The sequence below is a fragment of the Euleptes europaea genome, chromosome 17 (genome assembly GCF_029931775.1).
Source record: "Euleptes europaea isolate rEulEur1 chromosome 17, rEulEur1.hap1, whole genome shotgun sequence".
NCBI lineage: Eukaryota > Metazoa > Chordata > Lepidosauria > Squamata > Sphaerodactylidae > Euleptes > Euleptes europaea.
This window is the reverse complement of record NC_079328.1, coordinates 11923543-11951420: the sequence shown is the minus strand read 5'-3', so window position 1 is coordinate 11951420 and position 27878 is coordinate 11923543. Positions and strand designations below refer to the sequence as shown.

General features: G+C 46.3%; 1 protein-coding gene across 1 annotated transcript in view; it reads left to right on the top strand.

The window, feature by feature from the left end:
* The first annotated feature begins 1551 nt into the window (after positions 1-1551).
* Positions 1552-27878, top strand: part of PSD2 (pleckstrin and Sec7 domain containing 2) — a 68010-nt gene continuing 41683 nt past the window's right edge. The window contains exons 1-6 of the mRNA XM_056862285.1: positions 1552-2066; positions 3513-4004; positions 10805-10999; positions 16856-16936; positions 19187-19299; positions 26791-26849. Coding sequence (XP_056718263.1) covers positions 1552-2066; positions 3513-4004; positions 10805-10999; positions 16856-16936; positions 19187-19299; positions 26791-26849 — 1455 coding nt within the window. The remainder of the gene's footprint in view (positions 2067-3512; positions 4005-10804; positions 11000-16855; positions 16937-19186; positions 19300-26790; positions 26850-27878) is intronic.

The following is a 27878-nucleotide window of genomic DNA, read 5'->3' as shown; positions in this document are numbered from 1 at the left end:
TGCTGAGGTCTCTCCTCTCCACAAACCTTGCCCTCACATGTCTCCACCCCCAAATCTCCAGGAATTTCCTAACCCAGTAGGGTTGCCAGGTCCCTCTTCGCCACCGGTGGGAGGATTTGGGGACAGAACCCGAGGAGGGTGGGGTTTGGGGAGGGGAGGGACTTCAATGCCAATTGCCAAACAGCCATTTTCTCCAGGTGAACTGATCTCTATCGGCTGGAGATCAGGTGTAATAACAGGAAATCTCCAGCTAGTACCTGGAGGTTACTAAACAAATAATACGTATGCTGATTTAACACAGTTAAGAGAACCCACAGCTGGTGCTGTGAGTACCTGGAGGTTGGCAACCCTATCCATCAATCACAAAATAAATTGAGGTGATCTATGGAGCTTCCCAGTTGATGAAATTGGATTTAAAATCCCAAGGTCTTTGTAAGATGCAACATGAGCAAAACATTTGCATTTGAACTTTGGAGCCTTATTGATTGAATTCAGTAAATACTCAGCTCTCTCCCTCTGGAATCAGCGACGTTTCAAAAAAGTGCTTGTCGTTGCCTCGATTGTGTGCTGAAGACAGTTGGACAGAAGTCCCTTTTATTTCAGTATGAGAGAGACAACTATGCAAGTTTCCCCAATGAAATCAACTTCTCTTCAGGATTGTGTCCACATGTTTCAAGCTTTTCCCTGTAGGTTTGAACTTTACAAAAACAAAAAACAGTAAAACCAAGGACTTTTATGCATGGGAGTTATACCTGAGGTTCGTTGCTAACTGGACCCATACTTTCTTGTTGGGAATCTCTGCACCACCAGTCTCTAAGCTCAATTCAAGTCCCTGCCCCTTTAAATGTTGCTTTGTAGTGCTTACTGTAAGAGAAAATGCCCCCCCAACCCAATTGTCACATAAAAAAGCATTTTAAGAACAACAACATAAAAAACAGAGCAATCTGAAAGGAAGTGTGGGGGGGGGGGGAGAAATCCAAGCCTCGGTTTTAAAAAGTTTTTCTTCTGCTCAGAAAGAGCACCCAGGAAGCAGGAAATATTTGAATCCCTACCTCTATACACACTGCTTTGTATAGAAACCAAGCTTGCGTTCCCTGCACTTTGCCTTATGCATGGGGAGTTCACCCCGCGTTGGCGCAGGGAAGATGGAAGAATCAGGTTAACAGAAGAATGGGAAGACCCAGACATTGTGAGGGCTGGAAGCGAGGTCATCCCTAATAGGTGGAAAACTCATGCATAACTCCAAGGAACAACTGAGACAGACCGGGGGCGAACGTGAATGAAAGTACCCATGCATAAACAACCCAAGAATTTCCTGAGTTTTGGTTTTTAAGAAGTCCTGAAATTATTGAAGCTATGATACAATGCTGGGAGTTAATATCATTACATAATGTTACTGTGATATTCACACCATAACTTTGGTCAATAAAAAGATAATTCCTGTTTGAGATGCTGATGGTTTCCCTGCTTGTTTCTTTTTTTGTAGGTAAAACGGGGTTCACGTTACTGAAGGAGGCAGAGCATCCGACGCCAAGCCAGAATCCACAGAACATGAATGGAAATATCCCCCTGCCACAGTCACCCGCCAAGCATAATGACCCACATACCTCAAGCATGCAGCTAGCTACGACCTTTGCTAATGAGGACGATGGACAACAGACAGCGTCTCCTGACATCCCGCCCAGCATCCAGAGCGATGCTGAGCCTGACACAGGAAATGCAGGCGCCAGCCTCGCCCACGACACTGTGGACCAACATCAGGGAGCAGCAGCAGATTCCCCGAGGGAAACCGAGAAGCAGAGAGGAAGGGGGCGAGCCGAGGGATCGGGGAGTGCCTCGGGCAGCGGCACCAGCCTGGTATTGACAAACGGGCTGCATGGTGAAACTGAGCCTGGGGAAGAGAGAGGTTTTGACGGCAAGGAGAGAGCAGAGGCAGAGAATCAGAGCAGTCCAAGTACAGGCAGCCCCCCTTTGGAAGAGAGGGCCTTGGCAAATAAGTTGCTCTTCAGCAAGACGAGCAGCCAGGCAGAGCTGCTAGATCCAGAGGACGGAGAAGAACAGAGAAGGTAAGAGAACAGCCGGGAGACACCCAGCAGCCTGACTGGCCGGCATTTCTTTCCCATGGGTCTGGAAACAAAGTACCACCTGCACAAGTACCTTAGGCCCAACCTGTGTCAGCGTTAGGCTTACCAGGTCCCTCCTCTGCTCCGGCGAGAGGCTATGGGGCTGTGTGAGCAATTGTGCGTGCGCATGCGCGTGTGCACCGACACACGCGTGCAGCACTTCCGGAAGTGCCACCTCCCGAGGGGCCTTTTCCTCTTAGTTGGAGTAGTAAAGCAGCCCTTTACCACTCAAACTAAGAGGAAAAGGCCCCTTGCGAGGCGGCACCTCTGGGTTGTAAACTGGAAGTGCCGTGTGTGCGCGCGTTTGCCTGCCAACCCTCAGGTGGTCTGAGGGCAGAGGGGCGAATTGCCGGGGGTTTGCCCGCCACCACCGGGCACCTGGCAACCCTAGTCAGTGTTGAACGTAAAGGGGTGGTACTCTGGTACTCGGACACTGCTGCGTCCTCCTCTTTCTCCCGCAGGAGAGTGGACAGCCGTGGGCACTTGGTGTTCTGGTTCAGGCTCCTCAGAGGCCTTATCAGAACCGTCTAAGCCAGTCCCAGGATTCTGGGGCATGAGGAATCTGGCTAAAGCATCTCAGCCTAACTGGTTCACTAGCTTTTCTTTCTCGTCCTTCCGTTCTTTGTCTCCCCCGCTCAGACTGCTGAACAAGCGAGCTGCTCTTCAGTGTCATTTTGAAAATTTACAATGAAAAGTGCCGTGTCAGTTCAGCAAATTGCAAAGGAAAAGTGAGCTCTGCAAGCATTTTCATCTTTGTCTGAAGGGCCATTTAAAAGGGGGGTCCCTGTGCCATGACACACAGAGATGGGGCCTTTTTAGCAGTCGCACCTCACCTTTGGAATGCTCTCCCATTTGCAGTTCACCTGGTACCTACCTTACCTTTAGGTGCCAGGTCAAGAAGACATTTCTCCTTAGCCAAGCTTTTAACAGAGGGTTTAAAAAAATGTTTTTAAGGTGTTTTATGGTCTGCTCCAAGCCTGAGAATTCCCCCCACCCCCGTTTTAAATGATTCTGTTGTTTTATGCTGCTTTTATGCCCTGGCATGTTTTTTATTGGCTTGTCATCTTTTTATTGACTTTGTACATTGTTTTGATTTCTTGTTTTATTGTCTTGTTTTGTTTTATTGGTTTATTGTTCTGTTTTTATTGTTTTAGCTGTGAGATGCCTTGAGCAGGTTCTGGAGAGGTGACATACACATTCTCTAAATAAATATATCCCTAGATTTTTATAAACACACCAACAGATTCCAGGAGCAGGTATGTTTCCCGGCGAACACTTTACTGCATTCAGTACAGAATCTTCAGTCTCTACCCACCCCATTCCCAAGTTATTCCTTAAATGGAAGGAAACACAGCTTCTCTATATTTCTTTCGTGTCCTTCTGTTTCAGCTTTGCTATTGCAGAAACCCAGCTAAGTTGCCTTGATGATGACGACAGGGAAGATTTTGCATTTCAGGACATCAGGGATGGTTTCAGCTCTACCTTTGAAAAAATCATAGAGTCCGACCTTATGAAAGGCACCTACTACAGCAGTCTGGACTCCTTGGACGTGCTCTCCCTGACAGATGAAACAGATAGCTGTGTTAGCTTCGAAGCACCGCTCACTCCCCTCATTCAGCAAAGAACTAAGGAAAGTTCTGAAGTTTTGGAACAGAAACTCGCCGCTCACCAGAAGGAAGCTCTGGAGCCGGTGGCAATAGATAGGCAGGAGGATGCGATGGCCAAGGCAACGGATGGCGATTTTGGGAGCCCGCTGAAGCACTCCATCACCAGCAGCCGCTCCGAGAATGTGCTGAGCAGGGCATACCTGAAGAGCATCCCCAATGGGTACCATGTCGAGAGACCGGAGGAAGAGGCTTCGAAGCTTATTAACTCTGTCAGGTAAGAATGTTTTTCTCAGCATGCCCCTGCCAACCGATCGCATTTGTGAAGTTGATTAACTATGCTGTTTTGGCCAATTGTTGGCCAATGCATCCATGTAAAAACATGTTTAATGATAATATAATAATTTTAAAGGCTGCAGACTTTAATTGGTTTGGCTAGTCAACTAAAGATTCGGGTACTTGTGGGTGCTAAATTTGGAAGGGAGGGATATTTGAACTGGTGGGATTGTGACTTCAAAGCACAGTTTTAGAGGCAATTTCAAGTTAGTGTAGCAGGGACTGAAAGGTATTCAAGACGGCGTTTCCTTTTAACATTGTTATCTTATGCCTCCATCAGTATCTCTCTCATAGTGAGATTTTGGTCATATCTATGGAAGGCCCCCACACTTGGGAACATGGATAGTTCAAAGCAAAAATGTTCAGGAGAGCATGTCTATAAAGGGATTAGAACCATAATATAATGGAACAGTTCAAGAGGTTGCTTCTATAAGGGCTAGTATGGTAGTCTATTTTATTGTATGTATCACATCTCTTTTTACTACAGTGTCCTCCTGTACCTGTGTAACCCCAGTGTGATCCCTTCTGCATTATAGTACTTCATGCCTCGGACAGTTTTTGTTGCCTCAGACAGGTTTTGTTGCCTCGGACAGTTTTATGTTTGCCTTGTTTTCTAGCTCTGTAATCCTAGTCCTACTGCATTGGTTATTAGTGGGGTTGCCAATCTCCAGGTGGTACCTGAAGATCTGCTATTACAGTTGATCTCCAGATGACTACAATCAGTTCCCCTGGAGAAAATAGCTGATTTGGAGGGTGGACTCTGTGGCATTATACCCCACTAAGTCCCCTCCCCATCCCAAACCCTGCTCTCCTCAGGCTCCATCCAAAAAATCTTTTGGTATTTCCCAACCCAAAGCTGGGAACCCTGTTTATTCAGTCTCTTCAGACTGAGTGAATTGCTTTTGTAATCTCCCTTGAGTCATAAAGAGAAAAGTGGGCTAAAAAGGAAGATAACAACAACAACGATAATTGTAATTGATTAAGAGGCAGATCATTAATTAATGAAAAGCCATTCATGGGTTGGAAGCCGTAATTATATCTTGCTTTAGGACCATGTGCTTTGCAAAGTAATATGAACAATGGCAGCCCTTAGCCCAAGGAGCAACTTCTCTGATATTGACACTTCAGATAGGTAAGGTTGCCAGCTTTAGGCTAGAAAATTCCTGGAGATATGAGGGCGGAGCCTGGGAGGGTGAGATTTGGGAGGGGAGGGAGCTCACCAGGGATGCAATGCTATTATGGTTGCCAACCTCCAAGTAGTAGCTGGAGATCTCCCACTATTATGACTGCTCTCCAGCCGATAGAGATCAGTTCAACCGGAGAAAATTGGACTCTATGGCACTGAAATCCCTCCCCCTCCCCAAACCCTGCCATCCTCAGGCTCAGCCCCCAACATCTCCAGGTATCTCCCAACCTGGAGCTGGCAACCCTAGATGCCACAGAGTCTGCCCCCAAAGCTGACTGTCTCTCTACGGGAACTGATTTCTGTAGTCTGGAAATCAGTTGTAATTCCGGGAGATCTCCAGGCCCCACCTGGAGGCTGGCAACCCCAGGAACTGGAGGAAGGGTGTGGGGAGTGAAATGTGAGCAAGGATCTCCATACGCTGTGGGGGGTTTATTCTACAAGCCACTTCCTGGTGCACTCCCTGTAGACTAGGGTTGCACTCCCTGTAGACTAGGGTTGCCAAAGCGGTCATTTTCTCCAGGGGAACTGATCCCTGTTGCCTGGAGATCAGTTGTAATAGTGGGAGATCTCCAGCCACCACCTGGAGGTTGCCAACCCTAGTTTTGGATCAGTAAGGTCTGAAAGAGATCAGTGTGGAAGGCATGAGAGATTGGTGGAGGGGAGCATTCATAATGCAAGTTACAGCCATACATTTTGCAAATTGTAACTGCTGACATCAGCCATTGGGCAGTTGACTGACAGTTGTAGGTTCTGCAGTATTTTCACACCATGCATTGAAAAGCAGAGATTTTGCAGAGGTATCTGCACAAGAAGTAGGGTTGCCAACTCCAGGCTGGGAAATACCTGGAGATACTGGGAGTGGAGCCTGATAGGGTTGCCAACCTCCAAGTAGTAGCTGGAGATCTCCTGCTATTACAACTGATCTCCAGCCAGTTCACCTGGAGAAAATGGCCACTTTGGCAATTGGACGCTATGGCATTGAAGCCCTTCCCCAAACTCTGCCCTCCTCAGGCTCTGCCCCAAAAATCTCCTATTGGTGGTAAAGAGGGACTTGGCAACCCTAGAACCTGAGGAGGGCAGGGTTTGGTGAGGGGAGGGATCTCAGCAGGATATAATGCCATAGAGCCCAATTGCCAAAGCGTCCATTTTCTCCAGGGGAACTGATCTCTGTCACCTGGAGATCAGTTGAAATCCCAGCAGATCTCCAGCCACCACTGCGAAGTTGGCAACCCTAACAAAAAGCAATTGATGTGTTTGCAGCTCAAGAAGAACTGAAGTGTCAATCACTCTCCCAATTACACAGGCATGCAATTAGTGCTGAAGCCAGAGAAAGCTGCCTGCTTTCAGCTTTGTGTGGGGTTTGGTTCTCCATCCTTGTCCTTGAGTGTGAGGTCTGCTCTTCATTATTTCCCAGTTGAGCTGGACTTTACCTCTGAGAAAATGTGACATATTTATATTCCAGCTTCTAAATGTTATCTAATTTACAAATGGTAAGAGGTTTGGATACTTTTGAAAATGAACTGCTGAGTTTTAGTCGAGATTGAAATAAGAGATTCATTAATGTTTCAAAAACAAAAGCCATGTAATGCCTCAGATTAAGGCCATTTATGTGTGGCTGTTTCCTCGCGGGGCTTTGCTTTGATTATGCTTGCATTTTCCAAGCATTTCCATTCGTTTTGCCTGTCTTTTCTGGATTTATGTTTAGCCAGCATCCAGAAAACTCGGGGGGAAATGCGCGATAACTCCTGGGGAGAGCAAGGTGACCTCAGATGGTTGGAAAATGCAAGCATAATCAAAACAAAGCCCTGAAGTAGTCGGTGTGAGGTTCTCCAGCCAACCTTGGCAATCCCAAAAAGTCACTCGCTCAGACAGGCAGATCTAAAGCAGGTAAACGTTTATTCAGGAGCCGCAGGTACAGCATAAGCAATCCACAGGTTCAAAGCTGCTAATGACCATCCAGTCTACAAAGCATAACTTTAAGCACAAAGCAATCCCAGGTGCAAGGTCAAGCAGGCCTAGGAATCGGGAGATAACAGTGCCTGGTGGGAAGCAGGGATTGAGCAAGCCATAATACTGAAGTTGCCTGCTTGTGACTCAAGGTCAGAGCAGGGGGGGAAGGCAGGGAGTGGGGATAATTTGAACAGCTCAGGGAAACAAAACCGAAAGATGCTCTTGAACAGAAACGGGCCTAACTCATGTCAAGAGCCTGCCTGGACCGCACGACTCCTGACTCCTGACAGTCGGCGGGATGACTGCAAGGAAACGAAAATAATCCAACACAATGTTCAGCTTTGAGTTTTCCAAAACTCTTCATCAGGTAGGATGTGTTAAAAAGGGAGGAGGGGAGGAAATGTTACTGACCATGATATTAAGACCTGCCCTGCAATCCTGGAAACTTTGGGGTGTGGGGCTTGGGGAGGGGGAGCAGCATGCAAAGCAAGGACATCACATCTGGTGCCACCTGGAAGTGGCATCACCATCTCACATGATGTCATCCCCCTATTCTTCTCCTGTTCTCCATTGTGCAAGTACAGGGGAATGGAGTGGGGGGGAGCAGACGTTTGTCTGCTTTGGATGAGGAAATGGTAAGGCTAGTGAGGGTCAGCTTGGGAAATTCCTGAAGATTGGGGTGCAAAGCCTGAGGAGAGCAGAGTCTAGAGAAGTGATGGAGCTCAGCAGTGATGTGCTGCTATAGTCCACCCTCTGAAGCTGCCATTTCCTCCAGGGGAACTGACCTCTGTAGTTTTGGAGATGAGAACGCCAAGCCCTGTCTGGAGGATGGAAACCAGGGTTGCCAGCTCTGGGTTGGGAAATACATGGAGATTTTGGGGGTGGAGCCTGAGGAGGGTGGGGTTTGGTGAGGGAAGGGACTTCAATGGGATATAATGCCACAGAGTCCAGCTTCCAAAGCAGCCATTTTCTCCAGGGGAATTGATCTCTGGAGGGGAATTGATCACCTGGAGGTCAGTTATAATAGCGGGAGATCTCCAGCCACCACCTGGAGGTTGGCAAGCCTATTGGTAACCCTAATATGCATGCAGAATGTTGAGCATATTTGCAAAGATAAAATGGTGTCAAATACTACACCTGAGAGGAAGCAGCAAAAACTGGAAGTATCCAGTTGATCAAATGTCTCTCTGATATCAAACCATACACTCACTGCTGGTATAAGGTTTCTTTCTCACATCTTTCTTTGCTAATTTTTAAAAAGTTAGTTTTCAGGGCATGAATGTTAAGGGGCTGCGTCTTGACTTTATTGCATTTTTCCTCCTTGCTGAGAGTGAGATGCAAACTCCTTAGGGCACAGACCTGCTGGGTGGGGGTTATGTCATCCTGCAAAGTATGACATATGCTCTATGTACAAAATGATGAAAATTAATCTTTAATAATGACAAGCTACGTGGTAAGACCGATACAGAATCCAGGGCAAGAAACCAGGTTAGATCCCCTGAGCTGCTACAGAGGTTGTACAGAAAGGACGTTTAAAAATGGCTGAAGGTCAGTTGGGATGTGCGTCACTCCCAGCCAATCTGAAACGAGGCACGCTAGAGCTGAAAAGAGCTCAGAGCTATTTCTCATACTACACTTACTTCTCAGGTATATATATATATACCATGTCAAGTGCAAAGGGGCATGCGTGTTTGAAAATGTGCATGGTTCTCCATAGTAGACATTGTGGGCAATAGTTCAACTCATTCCAGGCAGCTACTTGCCTGTCTTTTAGAGGGTAAAGAGATAATTCACAATTGAGTGTTCCCTTCACAATGGATGCAACACATGCATATTTTTGTTCTTGAGGAGAAATTGTAGCATGAGATAGTTCCTACAATTTAATTACATCTCTAATTAGAATAATCTTGAAGTGAATGGCCTTTTATGCGTGGACGTTTCCCCGCAGTCACCCCACCGACTGCTTTGGGGCTTCCTTTTGATTATGCATGCATTTTGCAGCCGTCAGAGGTCGCCTCGCTCTCCCCTCTCGTTTTGTCCACTGTTTCAAGATGCTGGCTAAAGCAGCATCTTGAAAATGCAGGCAAAATGCGGGGGGAGAGCGAGGAAACCTCTGATGGCTGCAAAACATATGCATAATCAAAAGGAAGCCCAAAGCAGTGGTGGGGTGACTGCGGGGAAACGTCCACGCATAAAAGGCCAATGAGACTTTACCCAGAAGTCTGAATTTAAGCCCTGGGGACTCTTAGGCCATTTATGCATGTTTCCTCGGGAAGTAGTCGGTGGGGTGACCACGAGGAAACAACTATGTATAAATGGTGTTAGGGTGACAGAGACATTTGTGGTTACATATCACTTTGTGTTACCAAATTTGGCTAAATGCACTTTGAAGCTCTTCAGGCAGTTCTTAACGTCCAAACTGCCTATATGTGAAGCCCAGATGTTCTCTTTGGACATTTTAGTATAAATCAGAAGGGTAGGGATGACATCCTGCCCCATTGCCTGCTGCTGCCCAAGGAAATGGGGAGGGGAGGAATGTGTACTGGTGTCATGCTAGGATGCTTACATCACTTCCAGTGAAAACCGGAAGTGATATGGCAGATGCTCTAGCATTTTGCAAAAACTCTATGGTAAATCCACAACGTTTTGGCAAAACGCTAGAGCGTCTGTCATGTCACTTTTAGTTTTCACCAGAAGTGAAGCAAGCTCACTGGTGCAAAGCCAGGCCCCCCATGTTCCACCAGGACATGAAGACTTATCTGTTTCATTTGGCGTTCTCTCCGTTTATGCGTTTTAATTGTTTATGTGTTTTATTATTTTCATTGGTTTTATAATGTGTATTTTTAAAAGCTGTTTAAATGGTTTTGATTATTTGCCACCTTGGGGACCTTCAATGGGGTGGAAAGGCAACATAAAAATGTTCTACATAAATAAATAATGTATAATAATATAATACCCTTCAAAAAATTCAGTATCTATCAGTGCTTTATCTGCCTGTGGGAACATCACCCTTTTCTCCTCTGATCAGCCTGCCAATGAAACTTTTCCATTTGTGGCAAAATATCCAGTCCAGTGCAAAAAGAGCCCCTGTATGCAACAGCAGATAAATTAAATGGTATCCAGAGTACCCAAGGCCCAGTTTTTTAGGGGGGAAATATAAAGGAGCCCTGTGGCACAGAGGGGTAAGCTGCAGTAGTGCAGTTCAAGCTCTGCTCACGACCTGAGTTCGATCCCAACGGAAGTTGGTTCCAGGTAGCCGGCTCAAGGTTGACTCAGCCTTCCATCCTTCCGAGGTCGGTAAAATGAGTACCCAGCTTGCTGGTGGTAAAGGGAAGACGACTGGGGAAAGCACTGGCAAACCACCCGTAAAACAAAGTCTGCCTAGTAAACGTCAGGATGTGACGTCACCCCATGGGTCAGGAATGACCCGGTGCTTGCACGGGGGACCTTTACCTTTATAAAGGTTTTATTGGTGTTTGTGTGTGTGGGGGGGGGGGGGACCTAATCTGCACCAGCTTTGTGATTTCCCCAGTGGGTGCCAGAGAATCCCCCGTGCTCTGCAAACCCTCCTGCTAAGCTTATTTCCCTGGGCTTTGTTCTTGTAGTGAAGCCAGCATCAAGGACACTCTTTCTGACTCGGATTCCGATATGGGCAGCACAGAGCAACTGGACCAGGGAAGCACGGACACTCTTGCCAACGGCTGCAAGGCGGATGGGGAGGCTGCCAAGAGGTTGGCCAAAAGGCTCTATCACCTGGAAGGATTCAAGCACTGTGATGTGGCACGCCAGCTTGGGAAGAAGTAAGCCATAGCTTGGAATAACACAACTACCCCCCCCCCACACACACACAGTGACCCCCTACTCCATGCTCAGAAGATGGCCAAGATGCCCTCCCTCTCATCATCTGCTTAAGGTCATAGAATCAGCATTGCTGACAGATGGCCATCTAGCCTCTGCTCCAAGGAAGGATTGCTCACCACCTTCTGAGGAAGCCTGTTCCACTGAGGAACCGCTCTAACTGTTAGAAAATTCTTCCTAATATCTAGACGGAAACTCTTTTGATTTAATTTCAACCCGTTGGTTCTGATCCGACTTTCTAGGGCAACAGAAAAAAACTTGGCACCCTCCTCTATATGACAGCCCTTCAAGTCCTTGCATAAAATCAGGCAATTTGAGAAATAGAAAGAACCCCATTCTGTTCTCACAGGAAAATATTGAATGCCAAGACCCCGAGGCTTTGGGCAGTGAGAGGTTAACTCTCAGAAATGTAGGTTCAGAGGCTCTTGGGATTCCTGGCCTTATTTCTGTTTGCAAAATGCCATTTTTAGGAACTAATTGATTTGTAATTGGGAGCGGTTTGAAATAACATAAAGATGCACAATTAACAGTGCAATCAGGAAAAAAAGATACTTTCCTGAGAGTAAGCCCCACTGAATAGACCTGAGTAGGGTTCTGAATGTACCTACTGTTCTCTAAAAATTGGGGAAATGACTTTTTGCTTAAATGTCCTGAATGCACGATGTCTTTGTTAGGAAGGAGAAAATATCCCTCTAATGCAGAAGAGTTTCATAATGTGGAAGAGTTTCTCTATCTTATCAGATAGAGAAATGGGCAGCCCCAGTTACAAGCTCTGGACCCCTCCACCGCATGAAAATAGCCTCACTCCTCCACTCCATAAGAGCATAAGAAAAGCCATGCTGGATCAGACCATCAAGTCCAGCATTCTGTTGACACCATGGCCAACCAGGTGCCTCTAGGAAGGCCAGAAACAAGATGACTGAGCCAGCATTGTCCTGCCTGTGTTCCACAGCGCCCAATATAATAGGCATGCTCATCTGATCCTGGAGAGAATAGGTATGCATCATGACTAGCATCCACTTTTACTAGTAGCCATGAATAGCCCTCTCCTCCATGAACATGTCCACTCCCCTCCTAAAGCCTTCCAAGTTGGCAGCGATCACCACATCCTGGGGCAGGGAGTTCCACAATTTAACTATGTGTTGTATGAAGAAATACTTCCTTTTATCTCTCAGTGGGTAGCCGTGTTAGTCTGTTTGCAGTAGTCAAAAAGGGCAAGAGTCCAGTAGCACCTTAAAGACTAACAAAAATATTTTCTGGTAGGGTATGAGCTTTCGTGAGCCACAGCTCACTTCTTCAGATACAGCTAGAATGTGAATCCATCGGTCTTTAAGTAGAGGAACAGTATGTAAATGTGAATAGCAGGCTTGATGGGATTAGGTGTGATATGCAGAAGAGTCTGTGATGTCCAGGGGAGAGATGGGTGTGGAGAAATCAGCATTGGCCATGAATGCAAGGTCTTTATTCAGCCCAGGTAAATGCATTGACTTTAAAATATTGTCGAAGGCTTTCACGGTCAGAGTTCATTGGTTCTTGTAGGTTATCCGGGCTGTGTAACCGTGGTCTTGGAATTTTCTTTCCTGACGTTTCGCCAGCAACTGTGGCAGGCATCTTCAGAGTAGTAACACTGAAGGACAGTGTCTCTCAGTGTCAAGGGTGTAGAAAGAGTAATATATAGTCAGAAAGGGGTTGGGTTTGAGCTGAGTATTGTCCTGCAAAAGTATTGTCCTGTAAGTATCAAGATAATGTGCTAATGAGGGTATGGTATGTTAATATGGAACCATTGTATCCTGAAGTGATCTGTTAATGTGTGTAATCCAAAACTAATCTGTATGGCTATTGTTGAATGTTGTCTTTGTCTGGAGGTGTTTCAGGGCAGGAAGCCAAGCCTTATTCATTCTTAAACTCTCCTCTTTTCTGTTAAAGTTGTGCTGATGTTTGTGAATTTCAATGGCTTCTCTGTGCAATCTGACAAAATAGTTGGTAGAATTGTCCAGTCTTTCAGTGTCTTGGAATAAGACCCTGTGTCCTGTTTGTGTCAGTCCATGGTTCCATATTAACATACCATACAATGGTTCCATATTAACATACCATACCCTCATTAGCACATTATCTTGATACTTACAGGACAATACTTTTGCAGGACAATACTCAGCTCAAACCCAACCCCTTTCTGACTATATATTACTCTTTCTACACCCTTGACACTGAGAGACACTGTCCTTCAGTGTTACTACTCTGAAGATGCCTGCCACAGTTGCTGGCGAAACGTCAGGAAAGAAAATTCCAAGACCACGGTTACACAGCATTGACTTTAGTTTGAATATCAACTGTAATTCAGCAGTTTCTCTTTCCAATCTCCCTTTAAAATTCCTTTGTAAGAGAACTGCTACTCTTAAATCTGCAACAGAATGTCCTGGAAGGTTGAAATGTTCTCCCACTGGTTTTTGAATATTGTGGTTTCTGATGTCAGACTTATGTCCATTTAATCTTTGTCTAAGAGACTGACCTGTTTGTCCAATGTAGATTGTGGAAGGGCATTGCTGGCATGTGATGGCATAAATCACATTAAAAGATGAGCAGGAATATGAACCTGAGATAGTATGGCTGACATTGGTGGGTCCAGAGATGGTGTTCCTAGAATCTATATGAGGGCAAAGTTGGCACCTTGGTTTGTTGCAGGCCTTGGTGCCAGAGTCCATGTTCTTGTTAAGTAGTTTATCATCATGGGTGAGAAGTTGTTTTAGGTTAGCCGGCTGTCTGTAAGCAAGAAAGGGATACCCCCCCAGTGCTTCAGCGAGGGAAGTGTCACAATCCAGCATTGGTTGTAGGTCCTTAATAATACGTTGGACTGGTTTTAGTTGGGAGCTATAAGTGACAACCAGAGGTGTTCTGTTGTCATTCTCTCTGGGTTTATCTTGTAGTAAGTTGTGCCTGGGTATCATTCTGGCCTTCTCAATCATCTTTCGCACCATATTTGCAGGATATTGTAGTTGCAAAAATGTTTGCTGTAGGTCTCTCAAGTGTGTATCTCTGTCTGAAGGATTGGAGCAGATGCGACTATAGTGTAGGGCTTGGCTATAGACAATGGATTGTCTGATATGGTTGGGGTGGTGGCTGGACGCATGCAGATATGTTTGCCGATCTGTCGGTTTCCGGTACAATGTGGTGCTTGTGTGTCCCCCATGGATCCGTACTGTGGTGTCTAGGAAGTTGATTTCTTGTTCGGAATAATTCATAGTTAGATTGATGGTGGGGTGGAAGTTGTTGAAAGCCTGGTGAAATCTTTCAAGGGCTTCTTTGCCATGAGTCCAGACAAAGAAAATGTCATCAATGAATCTCAAGTAAAGGAGAGGTGCCAGTGGGTATGAGTTCAGAAAACGTTGTTCTAGATCTGCCATGAAAATGTTGGCATATTGTGGAGCCATGCGAGTGCCCATGGCAGTGCCATTGATTTGAAGGTATAAGTCCTTACCAAACCGGAAGTAGTTGTGAGTGAGAAAAAATCTGCAGAGTTGTGTAGCCAGATCTGTAGTGTTGTTGTCAGGGATGGTATTTCTAATGGCTTGTAGCTCGTCGTCATGGGGGATGTTGGTGTACAGAGACTCCACATCCATGGTGACTAGAATGCTGTTTTCTGGGAGACAGTTGATGGACTGCAGTTTCCTTAGGAAGTCTGTGGTGTCTCGGACATAGCTGGGGGTATTAATGACATATGGTCTCAGAAGGGAGTCCATATATCCTGATACTCCTACGGTGATGGTTCCAATGCTCGAAACAAGGGGGCGTCCAGGGTTGCCAGGTTTATGTATCTTAGGCAGGAGGTAGAAAGTGCCTGCTCGAGGTTCCTGAGGTGAATCCATATCAATTCGTTCCTGTATATGTTTTGGTAATTTCTTCATGATTTTGTTGAGTTCTCGCTGGTATTCCTGAGTGGGGTCTGTGGATAGCAGCCTGTAGAAACTGGTGTTTGAGAGCTGTCATTCAGCTTCTTGTATATATTTAGTTTTGTCCATTATGACAATGGCTCCTCCCTTGTCAGCTTGTTTTATTATAATAGTTGGATTGTTTCTCAGGCTGCTTATGGCATTCTCCTCTGTACAGCTGAGATCGGATCTTGAGTGGTGTTTTCTGTTGATTATTTCAGTTTGGGCTCGGCGGCGAAAACATTCAATATACATGTCCAGTGTAGTGTTGCGGCCTTCAGGTGGAGTCCACATGGAGTTCTTCTTTTTATGGTGTTGGGTGGGAGCCAATTGATCATCCTTATATGGTTCAATGGTGGGAATGTGAGGAGGTTGTTCAGGAGTAGATTGTTGAAGCTGTGAGGTCTGTTCCTGTGTATTCTGTTCTGTATTGTGGTAGAAATAGTTTTGAATCTCTCACCCTCCAGCTTCGGCAGATGACCCCACGCTCTGGTATTATGAGAGAGGAAGAAAAGCTTCTCCCTGTCCACTCTCTCCATACCATGCATAATTTTATAGACCTCTATCATGTCTCCTCTTAACCACCTTCTTTCCAAGTGAAACAGTCCTAAGCATTTTAACTGCTCCTCGTAGGGCAGTTGCTCTAGCCCCCTGATTGTTTTGGTTGCTCTTTTCTGCACCTTGTCTAGCTCCACAATATCCTTTTTTTTAAGGTGTGGTGACCAGAACTGTACACAATATTCCAAGTGTGGTCTCACCATCAATTTGTACAAGGGCAGTATGATAGTAGTAGTTTTAGTCTCTATTCCTTGTCTAATAATGGCCGGCATGGAATTTGCCTTTTTCACAGCAGCCACACACTGGGTTGACATCTTCATCGAGCTGTCCACTACCATCCCAAGATCCCTTTCTTGGTCTGTTGCTGCCAGCACAGATCCCATCAGTGGATATGTGAAGCTGGGATTTTTTGCCCCAATATGCATCACTTTACACTTGCTCACATTGAATCTCATTTGCCATTTTAATGCTAATTCCTCCAGAAAGGTGCTGTGGCCCCAAGTGCTGAAAATGGAATGCAGGAAAGAGAAAATTGACTTTCTAAACAACAGCCCTGCCCTGGATAGCCCTAGACTAGCCTGATGTCATCAGATCTCAGAAGCTAAGCAAGGCTGGCCCTGGCAAGTATTTGGATGGGCGACCTCCAGGGAATACCAGGGTTGTGACATGGAGGCAGGACATGGCAAACCACCTCCAAACATCTCTTGCCTTGAAAACCCTACAGGGTTGCCATAAGCCAGCTGTGACTTGACGGCACACAAACACGCACACACAGGGCAGAGCTCCAAAATCCAGTAAGGCAGATCGAAAAGGAATTCCTCTAGACAACATCTTTAGGCCTCTAGATAAGAACTAAACGCAGCATTATTTCAACATCCGTCCCCCTTCAGACACCCGCCCTTGCCCCATATTACTCCAGAAATGGTTTTCTATTCAAAGATTGTTATTACTGGAGAGGAGGAAGAGAGAGCTAAGATGAGACGACTCCAGATATGAGATTCTTTTGTGAACAGTATGTAGTCAGCAGTCTCTTTTAATCCATTTTCCTTCCTTCCTTCCTTCATTTCTCTTTTCAGTCCTCCTGAATATCCCATTTGCTAGAGATGCCAACTTTGACAGCTGAAATTTTGTAGGTCCCTGTTTTAGAACCATATTCCTTATTTCCTGCATGAAATTAGGCTGAGCCCCACCAACATCCCCCTATTGTGTGCTCGGCATCAAGGGAGCACTCACGCCCCCCCCCCCAGTGATACAGATCAATAGATGCCTCAGGGCACTTGCCAAGTTTTCTGATTGTGGTCTCTTTAATTACAGTAATGAATTTAGCAAGTTGGTAGCAGAAGAGTATCTCCGCTTCTTTGACTTCACCGGCCTGACCTTGGACAAAGCGCTCAGGTGAGTGGCAAAGGGAGGGGTCTCTGGTGCATGAATAAGAGGAGAGGCCCTTCATCTTCAATCTCGGCTTGTTACCATTAATTAATTTCAAACATTTTACAGCTATCAAGCGCTTCCAGTCTGTGTTCTGGTCCCTTCTAAGTCTTGCATTCCTTTTAGAATGCTTCCTTTATTTATGTGTGCCTTATTTCACATCCTCTTTAATGCACCTAATAATCAGACAGCCCCTTGCTTGGCCTGCAGGGCTCCACAGGGGAAGGGGGAGGCAAAGATTCCCCCCATTGAGAAGAACACAGCCCATTGGGGTGACAGGTAGGGCAGAGCAGTGGGTTCACAACCAGTATTTCCCTCCAGGAACAAGGGGAATGGGAAGAGGCAGTGTGCTGTGATCCTTTCCTTTAGCACCTCTAAGGCAGTTGTTTCCAGCTGAAACACCCAGGAAGCAGAACACAGCCTTCTCAGCCCCATTCCTCAAAGGTTTAATTTGTTGAGACTCATTTGCAAGCAAGACAAAAACCAGGAGCCCCCAAAAGACAGAACAGATATCTACATGTAAGTTTTCCCAGAAGGGGAAATAGAGACTGCCTGGTAGGGCTGCCAACTCTGGGTTGGGAAATTCCTGGAGATTTGAGGGTGGAGCCTGGGAAGGGCAGGGTTCGGGGAGGGGAGGAACCTCAGCAGGGTATAATACCGTAGAGCCGGCCCCTCCAAAGCAGTCATTTTCTCCAAGGGAGCTGATCTCTGTAGCCTAAAGATCAATTATAATTCCAAAAGTTCTCCAGGCATCACCTGGAGGTTGGTAACCCTACTCCTCAGGGCCATTTCCTATCAAGAAAACAGTTCAGGTGGCAAGGCTGAAGATAAAGATTTCTAGAGAATGTATTTATTGGTTGAAATATTTATATCCTGCTTTTCTCTCCACTGGGCCCCCAAAGCAGCTTACAACCCCCTCCCACAATTATAATAACTATGAGAGCCAGTGTAGTGTAGTGGTTAAGAGCGGTGCTTTGGAGCAGCGGACTCTAATCTGGAGAACCAGGTTTGATTCCCCACTCCTCCACATGAGTGGCAGACTCTAATCTGGTGAACCGGGTTGGTTTCCCCACTCCTACACATGAAGCCAGCTGGGTGACCTTGGGCTGTCTCTTAGAGCTGTCTCAGCCCCACCTACCTCACAGGGTGTCTGTTGTGGGGAGAGGAAGGGAAGGAGATTGTGAGCCGGTTTGATTCTCCCTTAGGTGGTAGAGAAAGTCGGCATATAAAAACCAACTCTTCCTCTTCTTCGACAAACAAACAAAACCCCACAACCAGCAACAACAACAAAATTCAGTACAGGTCCACGGTTGGTCTAGAACCTAACTGGACTGGATCACTCAAGGCCACAGGCTGGAAGCCTTGGCATGAGAACCAAGGGAGAAGGGCCCTTTGGCTGTTGCCCTTCAGCTCACGCCACTGGCCCTGCCCAGACGTTCATACCTGAAACAGGAAGGGAAACCTTCTGTGATCTTCTATAGCTGGCAGACATATTCCCAAGCTTCCCCTGCCAAACAGGTGACCTTGCACATGTCTGTGTTGATGCATCACTGAGCATAATGCTCTAAATCAGGGGTTCCCAACATGGTGTCCATGGGCATCATGGTACCCACCGATTATTTTCTTGGTGCATGCCAAGTATCTTTAGAAAGCGGGGGGGGGGCAGAGGGGGCTTTTGCCCAGCTGGACTCTGATTGGGCGTTGGAGATCTGATCGCATGTGCAGATTTTTTTTTTAATTTGCTTTGCCAGCAGCGGCCACCACAACACAAGGATCTTCACTGCATGACTGAAGAGAAGCTGTGTGTATGCAGTACAACATTTTTTAAACAATACGTTCATTTTAAAAGGCAACCTGTTAATCAGAGCTTCTGCCTGAAATATTGAAGGGTTACAATTAATAAATTAGTTACGGTGCATAACCTCACTCCCTGACATTTTGTGGTTGGCTCCACCTCCTATGGCCACCATTTTGTTGTTGTGCTCAACGCCCTGTTGAGAATTCCAAAGGTACCCACAGGGTCAAAAAGGTTGGGGATCCCTGCTCTAAATAGTTATTGTTCATAACTGGACATCATAATCAAGAATTACAGTTTAGAATCCCTCCTGGGACAATTCTCTGAATTAAGCACTACGCTGTCTGTCTTAGCAACGTCATATTTGAGAGTGAGCCTCTTATTCATGTAGCTTTGCTTCGCTGTCCCTTTCCCTTTTCTAGAACCTTCCTAAAAGCTTTCCCCCTCATGGGAGAGACACAGGAACGGGAACGTGTCCTCATCCACTACTCACACAGATACTGTCACTGCAATCCGGAGGAGAGCACAACTGAAGGTAACTCTTCCTTTCATCCACGTCGTATTTTCCAACATTTAGAAGTCACCTCATTCTCACCTCATGATTTTCCTGCATTTTGTGGATGCTGTTTTACCCTGAGTTTAATGTCTGCCTCGATCCAAAATCAAAAGCTGGTCCTGTGGATACTTGTCAATTCGGGATTTTCTCCCCATGCCTATTCTCGCTTTCCCCTTCATCCAACCCCTCCCCTCAAATCTGGAATACTATGAGGCTGCTTGGCATAGTGGTTAAGAGTGGCGGACTCTAATCTGGTGAACCAGGTTGGTTTCCCCACTCCTCCACATGAAGTCTGCTGGGTGACCTTGGGCTAGTCACAGTTCTCTCAGAACTCTCTCAGCCCCACCTACCCCAGAAGGGGTCTGTTGTGAGGAGGGGAAGGGAAGGCAATTGTAAGCTGCTTTGAGACTCCTTAAAGGTAGAGAAAAGTGGGGTATAAAAACCAACTCATTATTATTATTATTTGGTCAGTTTCACAGTGAGTGTGGTGTGGTCAGTTTCAGACCTCAGCCTGATGGAACAGGTTTTTCGTTTGCAACTTGTGAGAATGCTGAAATAATCCCAAATGACCTGTGCGCTGCTTATTTGGTCAGTTTCACAGCAAGTGTCGTCAGTTTCAGACCTCAGCCTGATCGAACAGGTCTTTTTGTTTGTGACTAGCAAGAATGCTAGCAAGAGGTTTTGATGCTCCGCATTTTCCCTGGTGGTGCTTAAATTTAACCCCAAGTACTCCAGGAATTTCTTCAGGGGAAAAAGCCCCTGTGCATAGTGATTTGAGAATTCGAGTTCAAATTCTGTGCATCCAGAGAGCAGCATGTGTGTGTGTGTGTGTTAAGTGCCCTTAAGTCGCTTCCGAATCATGGTGACCCTATGAATCAATGTCCTCCAAAATGTCCTATCTTTGACAGCCTATCTGTGACAGCAGGATAGCCAGTGGAAACTACCCATGCATAAAAGGTCTAAGTCAAAACTGTTTCTTCTTCACACACATCTGCCCCTCCCTTTAGCTGGGAGGTTGTCACCTTAGACAGAGCCATTCTCTAACCCCAAGGGCAAGGATTGCCAATTCTGGTTTGGGAAATTCCTCAGGAAGAAAATAAGGCCGCACCAGTAGGTAGGAGGAAAAAAAAGAACAAGGTGCAAGATAGAGCACGTTATTAGACCTTTTAGATCCCAGTGGGTTTTGCTATAAGCTTCCTCAGGGGATCTAATAAAAAGTTAAAATGGATACAGTTACATTAATATTATGTCCATTAGAAGGAACATACAAAATAATAATTGATTAAAAAATTAGTTTTAAAATTATGTTTAAATATACTTTAAGACACACTCTGAGCATGGTATAGGGAACCTAATATATTCTCGAGCGAGATACAAACAATTGGACAGTTTATAAGCAGAAACTTTTTATATAGATTGAAAAAGATAAAAGGACTCAAAGAAAACATTAATACAGGGTCCATATCAGAAAAGTAGACAATGTAGCATACCTTACCCAGAAACTTCTCTGGCTCCCACTGTGGACAAATGGATAGGGTTCGTAGAGCTCAGTATATTTTACAACCAGGTATGAAACTCCTAGAGATTTGGAGGTGTAGCCAGAGGAGGGTGGGATTTGGGGAAAGGAGGGACCTCAGCGGGGTAGAACTGATCTCTGTAATCTGGAGATCAGTTGTAATTCCGGGAAATCTCCAGGCCCCATCTGGAGGTTGGCAACCCTACCCAGGGCCCATTGAGGTGATACCTACAATATTAGCAGTCTTAGTCTGGCTTGCTTGTCCTTCCATTTAGGCCAAGCCTGTAGGACAGACCCATTTGCAGTGACTAGACCTTCCACCATCACTCCTCTCTCCAAAAGATCCGACTAGTTTATAACAAGCTCTTTCCTATAAAACAGAATAAAAAACTAGGTTAGCAAGAATTTTTTAATGAAAACCCACAAGACGATGGTTAACCTTTTAACTTCCCCAAATCAAAGGTGTGCTTTTACCTTGGCAAGGTTGAACGCTTTTCCCACACGGGTATTAAACTGCCGCTTTTTGAAACCTCTTTTTAACAACCCCTTGTGTGACTGTGGAGACTGTGTAATTGAAACCTTAGATCATCTGCTTCTCTTTTGCAAACATTTGAAGGTGGAGAGAACTTGCTGGATTACACCTATGTTAGCCAAATACAATCTCCCTTTAGAACCTTGGATTATGCCGTTTCTTCTATCTAACCTCGATACTGATACCGCGAAAATTTACCCGATTGCAAAATATCTAATGCATGTAATGGTCCTAAAATTGTCTTGATAAAATGGTTCTATTTTATACCAAGCTTTAAGGGATCATGCTGTTTTTGTAAAACTATTTTCCTATAAAATGTAAATGCTTAAGACTCTGTCAATGAGCAATAAAGGTTGTTGACAAGATGATGGCTAAATTGCTGGTACACTCTGGATACTAGGGTTGCCAACCTCCAGGCAGTACCTGGAGATCTCCTTGATATTACAACTGAACTCCAGGCATTAGAGATCAGTTCACCTGGAGAAAATGGCCACTTCGGAAGGTGGACTCAATGGCATTATACCTTACTGAGGCCCCTCCCCAAACCCTGCCCTCTCCAGGTTCCACCCCCAAAATGTCCAGGTATTTCCCATACTGGAGCTGTCAACCCTACTGGAGACCCCCGCGCTCACGCACACGCACACACACACACACCACTACCCCAAGTTCCACATCAAAAAGAGAGCTGAGAATGCTTCTCTTTGTAAATTCCTTTCTGCTCTAGCAGCAATTGCTTCCCGGATGGGCCTGGCTGGTGGAGAACCACACGGCAGAGCACAGAATGTGTTGTTCCTTATGGGAAGGAGCCAGTGCTCATGCCTACCGCCTCCAGATGCTTCCCAGATGGGCCTGGCTGGTGGAGAACCACACGGCAGAGCACAGCATGTGTTGTTCCTTAGGGGGAGCGACCAGTGCTCATCTCTCCCTCCAGGCAGCTTTGAGGCTCAGGGCAAGGCTTGGATGCACACTGTGAGAATGGGCACAGCGACAGAAATGCTAGAACAACCGGCACCTTGAGGCTTCCAGTTTGACCTGGGAAATCCACCCATGCTAGTGTTGCCAACCTCCAGATCTCCCAGAATTACGACTGATCTCTAGTGGACAGAGATCAGTTCCACTGGAGAAAATGGCTGCTTTGGAGGGTGGGCTCTCCCCTCCCCATACCCCAACCATGCTCCACCCCCAAATTTCCAGGATTTTCCCAATCCAGACTTGGCAACCCTAACCCATCTCCCTTTGCTGTGCTTCCTAGGCTGTGCCAGACTTGCTCCTTGTGGCAAAAAACACCACCAACAACAGCAAAAAGGGTGGGCACTGTTATTGGGTGGGAGGCGGTTGTGATTGGTAGTGCATGCAGTAATCTTGGCAGTGCCCGTTTCGGCCTTGCCTTTAATCTAGCACCTGCAAGTAATAACACCTTAGGCCAAGACTTAGAGTTGTCAGCCTCAAAGTGGTAGCTGGAGATCCCCTGGGATTAAAAGTGATCTCCAGGCCACAGAGAACAGTTCACTTGGAGAAAATGGTCGCTTTGGAAGGTGGACTCTATGGCATTATACCCCATTAAAGTCCCTCCCCTCCAGGGTTGCCAGGTCCCTCTTCGCCACTGGTGGGAGGTTTTTGGGGTGGAGCCTGAGTAGGGCGTGGTTTGGGGAGGGGAGGGACTTCAATGCCATAGAGTCCAGTTGCCAAAGCAGCCATTTTCTCCAGGTGAACTGATCTCTATCTGCTGGGGATCAGTTGTAATAGCAGGAGATCTCCAGCTAGTACCTGGAAGTTGGCAACCCTACTCCCTTCCCCAAACCCCACCCTCCTCAGGCTCCACCCTCAAAATCTCCAGGTATTTCCCAACCCAGAGCAGGCAGTCATACCAAGACTATAGGATAAACCCTTTCACAGTAACCAGGATCCAAACTTGCAAAAAAATATCAAGCTTAGTAGCGATTAGAGCCAGCATAGTGTAGTGGTTAAGAGCAGTGGTTTGGAGTGGTGGATTTTGATCTGGAGAACCGGGTTTGATTCCCCACTCCTCCACATGAACAGTGGAGGCTAATCTGGAGAACTGGATTTGTTTCCCCACTCCTACACATGAAGCCAGCTGGGTGACCTTGGGCAAGTCACAGTTCTCTCAGCCCCACCTACCTCACAGGGTGTCTGTTGTGGGGAGGGGAAGGGAAGGTGACCGTAAGCCGGTTTGAGTCTCCCTTAAGTGGTAGAGAAAGTCAGCATATAAAAACCAATTCTTATTCTTATTCTTCAATTCAGAGATGAAAGAAACAAGCAAACAGGAAACAGTTACAAGGTGGGGGGGAAATGCTGTATTTCCAACTCCCTACCATTAGGGCACAAACTAGCCTCCAATGACTCAGCCTCTGTTGCGCATGACCCCACATGCCTCCTTAACATGCGTGCAAATATTCCATAAGCGGAGAGTTGTGGAGAAATGAGGCCACTGAAGAGCCTGCAGCTCTGCATCCTCATTCACTTGCTGCCTTCTTTGGCTTCTAGTCTGCCCAGCAGAAACCAAGGAATCGAGCAGCCTCACAGTGTCCCAAAGAGAAGTCGTGCTTAGCGACGTCCCCCCTCATGGACCTCCTTAGCGCTCTGGGGGATGGAATGGCACAAGCTCTTTTTTTTTCTTTTCTTTTTTGCAAGTCAGGACAATCTACTGTATGTCAGGGGTCCTCAAAGTGGAGCCCATGGACACTCATGGCGCCCGCTGACACCTTTTGTGGCCCCCGCCAAGTGTATTCCCCCCCCCCACATTTCCATCATTCGCTGTCTACATTTTCATCACCTGTGACAGTTGGATTCCTTCATGAACTCACCTTGGTATTTTGGGTGAAGCAACCCGACACTGCAAGTAACTTGGAATTTATTATTTCCGTGCATCTTGGACTACCTAGTATCCCCCTGGGGGGGACTTTTTCAGTTGATTGCATTATATACTAGTCATTGTATTTATGATTGATGATTCATTGCATCTGAGATGATTACAGTCATAAAAATCTGCAAAGATTTCTTGTAATAAGTGTAATTACTTTCTATATGAGCCTTTGTGCTGTTGTTTTTGTAACTACGTTAAGTTTCCGCATAGGTTTGCTTGTTTGTATAAACCTCCAGGTACTAGCTGGAGATCTCCCGCTATTACAACTGATCTCCAGCCGATAGAGAATCAGTTCACCTTTAGAAAATGGCTGCTTTGGCCATTGGACTCTATGGCATTGAAGTCCCTCCCCTCCCCAAACCCCGCCCTCCTCAGGCTCCACCCCAAAATCTCCAGGCATTTCCCAACCCGAGGTTTGGAGAGGGGAGGGTCTGCAATGCCGTAGAGTCCAATTGCCAAAGTGGCCATTTTCTCCAGGTGAACTGTTCTCGGTAGGCTGGAGATCAGTTGTAATAGTGGGAGTTCTCCAGCCACCACCTGGAGGTTGGGAACCCTATGGTGCAGTAATAGCACTGTGGATAATGCATTAGAATCAATGGATGCAAAATAATGCTGCAGTTTCATTAGAAGCTAATAAACTATCATGGATTTGTACTTTTTCTAAAAATAAATGGGGAAGGCACTGAGACTGTACACGCTGGGAAGAAGGTCGCCGTGATTCTGAGGTAAGCACAGAATCTGGCTGCTTAATTCTCTGTGCCTTTAACGGTATAAGGGCCTGAAACATCAAATAGACCCTAGAGAAACAGAGGAATGGCTGGAGCTGAGAAATTTGATGGGGGAAAGGGCGGGCGGAGAATTCTCCCTTGCTTCTGTTCAGAGGCAGCAGGCTGTGTCCGGCGTGGGTGATAACAGCCCTTCAGGGTTCGTTCTGTTTCTTCTGGCTGTCAGTTTGGCACAGTTCAAAAGACTCAACTAAAGAGGCTGGTTTTGAAAAGGCAGCACGTTCCCCATCAGGCATTTCCATGTTGCTGTGACCTGAAACGAGCCATTTTGGGATCAGGAGGGCAGTGCTCATTCATAAGAACATCTGAAGGTGGTCCGTAGGACATCGTTGTGCTTGAAGGAATCACAGGTGAAAAGCCTGGAATATTAATGCAAAACAGCAGAACTCAGGAAGGAAACACCCGCCCCCCCCCCCAATTTTTCAGATGTAATTAACACGCTGGCATTGCAAACTGCGCATCAAGGAATTCCGTCCATTCACTGGGTGACTAGAGGCAAGTCACTGTCCTAGCATGCAGCCTTCCCTCTCTCCCTGTCTACAGCAGAAAGTATAACAATACTGGCCTACCCTACAGGGCTGTTATTGTCAGGAGCAAGCCATGAGGATGGTATGCGGTAGTGCGATTGTGCTGCTCCCAGGTGCTGTTGTGCTGTTCTGTCCAAGGCCAGTCTGTGCCCCGTGTTTAGTCTTCATAGATTCCCATACTGTGGGAATTGCCAAGTGCTCCTTCCTGCCTCTGGGAGGGGGGTTGCCTGAGTTACCAGTTATCGCCTTTTGCTTTTCCATATATGCTCTGCACCTTGCCTTTGCCCCTTACTAGTGTCCTTTTGAATATGGCTTCTGAAACCTGCCGATTCTAACCAATAAAACTGCTTTCGTGGACTTGCCATCTGCTGGAATCTGTTTATGGGTTTGCCGCAGGGCTAGAGCTTACAGTTATAGAAAGTCCTGAGATACTGTATGTGAAGCATATTGAACTCCTGAGGTGTATTTTATAAAACTAAGTATTATTATTAAACGAACACTGTGGGGAAAAACAACCACAAGGTTTTTGGGAATATAATGCTCATGCTGTAATCAGACTCATCACAAATAATGAAACTGGGATAAATAAGAATCATAGAGTTGGAAGGGACCACCAGGGTCATCTAGTCCAACCCCCTGCACAATGCAGGAAAATCACAACTACTCCCCCCCCACACCCCCAGTGACCCCTACTCCATGCCCAGATGATGGAAAAAAAACAAAAAACTTTCCAGGATCCCTGGCCAATCTGGCCTGGAGGACAATTACTACCTGACCCCAAAGTGTCAATCAGCATTACACTGGGCATGCAAGAAAGGGCCACAAGAGCCAAGCACTGACGCAACCCTTCCTGCCCTCCCTTTCATGATCTGCCTAAGTTCACTGAATCAGTACTGCTGACAGATGGCCATCTAGCCTCTGCTTAAAAACCTCCAAAAAGGAGAGCGCACCACCTCCCAAGGAAGCCTGTTCCACTGAGGAACCACTCCGTCAGGAAGTTCTTCCTAATGTTTAGCTGAAAACTCTTTTGATTTAATTTCAAAAGAGAAGGGGTTGAACTAAACAAAGCTAGAAGGCTATGCCAGCACTCTCCTCAGATTCTGTTGTCGTCTGTTTGAATGTCATCTTGCCTCAAGAGCTAAGTAAGAAAAGGAGCCGCAATATTTTGAATATGATCTGTAATATTATTTATCCTAAAAGCAGGTTGTGTTTCTTGTGTCTTCCAGATGGAATTCATACCCTTACCTGTGCCCTGATGCTGCTCAATACAGACCTGCACGGACATGTAAGTCTAGCTGTCAGAAAAGCTCCCCCAGCTCTGTAGGTAGATTTGCTGCTACTCGGGAAAACTAGAGTGAGCTGGGAATCCATCTCACAGCAGGAGCAAGCAGCGACAGGAGGTGGTTTTAGACAGCGTAAATCTTCCAGTCGGCTGTTTTGGAGATGTGCAGGCAGCGCAAGTCCATCACACACAACAGCAATGTACGCTTCTTCTGGCTGCATAAGGTTGATCTGACAGAGGGGCATGTTGGCTTGTCACAACAGAACGGCATAAAATAAGACTTACTGTGAAGGCATAAGATATAGGGCTTTTATGCATGGCTGTTTCACTCACTGTCACCCCTCCGTCAACTCTTTGTTTGGATTATGCGGGCTGTTTCTGACTGTCAAAGGTCGCCTTGCTCTCTCCCTGCATTTCCCCGCGTTTTGCCCACATTTTCAATTTTGAGATAAAACCGGTCCCTCAAAACATGAGCAAAATGTGGGGAAAGGCAGGGGGAGATCAAGGCGACCTCTGGGGGTCGGAAATAGCACGCATAATCCAAACAAAGACCCAAAGTCGTCAGAGGGGTGGCGGCGAGTGAAACAGCCATGCATAAAAGACCATGCAGAGGTGTTCCCCCCCCCCCAGCTGCCAGCTAAAACAATATTCTGGAGATCTGGAACTGGGAGTACTGGCCAGCTAGGGTTGCTGGCAGCAGGAGAATTTTTTTAAAAATACGGCATTGTGCACAGCATGGTATAACTTCTGGAAAAACCTGGAAGTGAGGTCCTTCGGTTCAGGAATCACTGGTAAAACTACATGATGCTGGTGCCCTCTTCTGCCCCCAAGCTTCTACCAGTTGGCAGGGCAACCCTAGCCAGCCCTGATCGCTGCTTGCTGAAGGCCAACGATTTTGACATTTTAGCAAGCGGAGCACCCCATTTCCATTTTTAAAATATTGTGCCCCTTAAGCCTTCTTCTCATCCCTCACTGGCACCCACCACAAGCCGTATAGCCCTCTTTCAAAGTGCACAGACAAGCTGCGTGTGC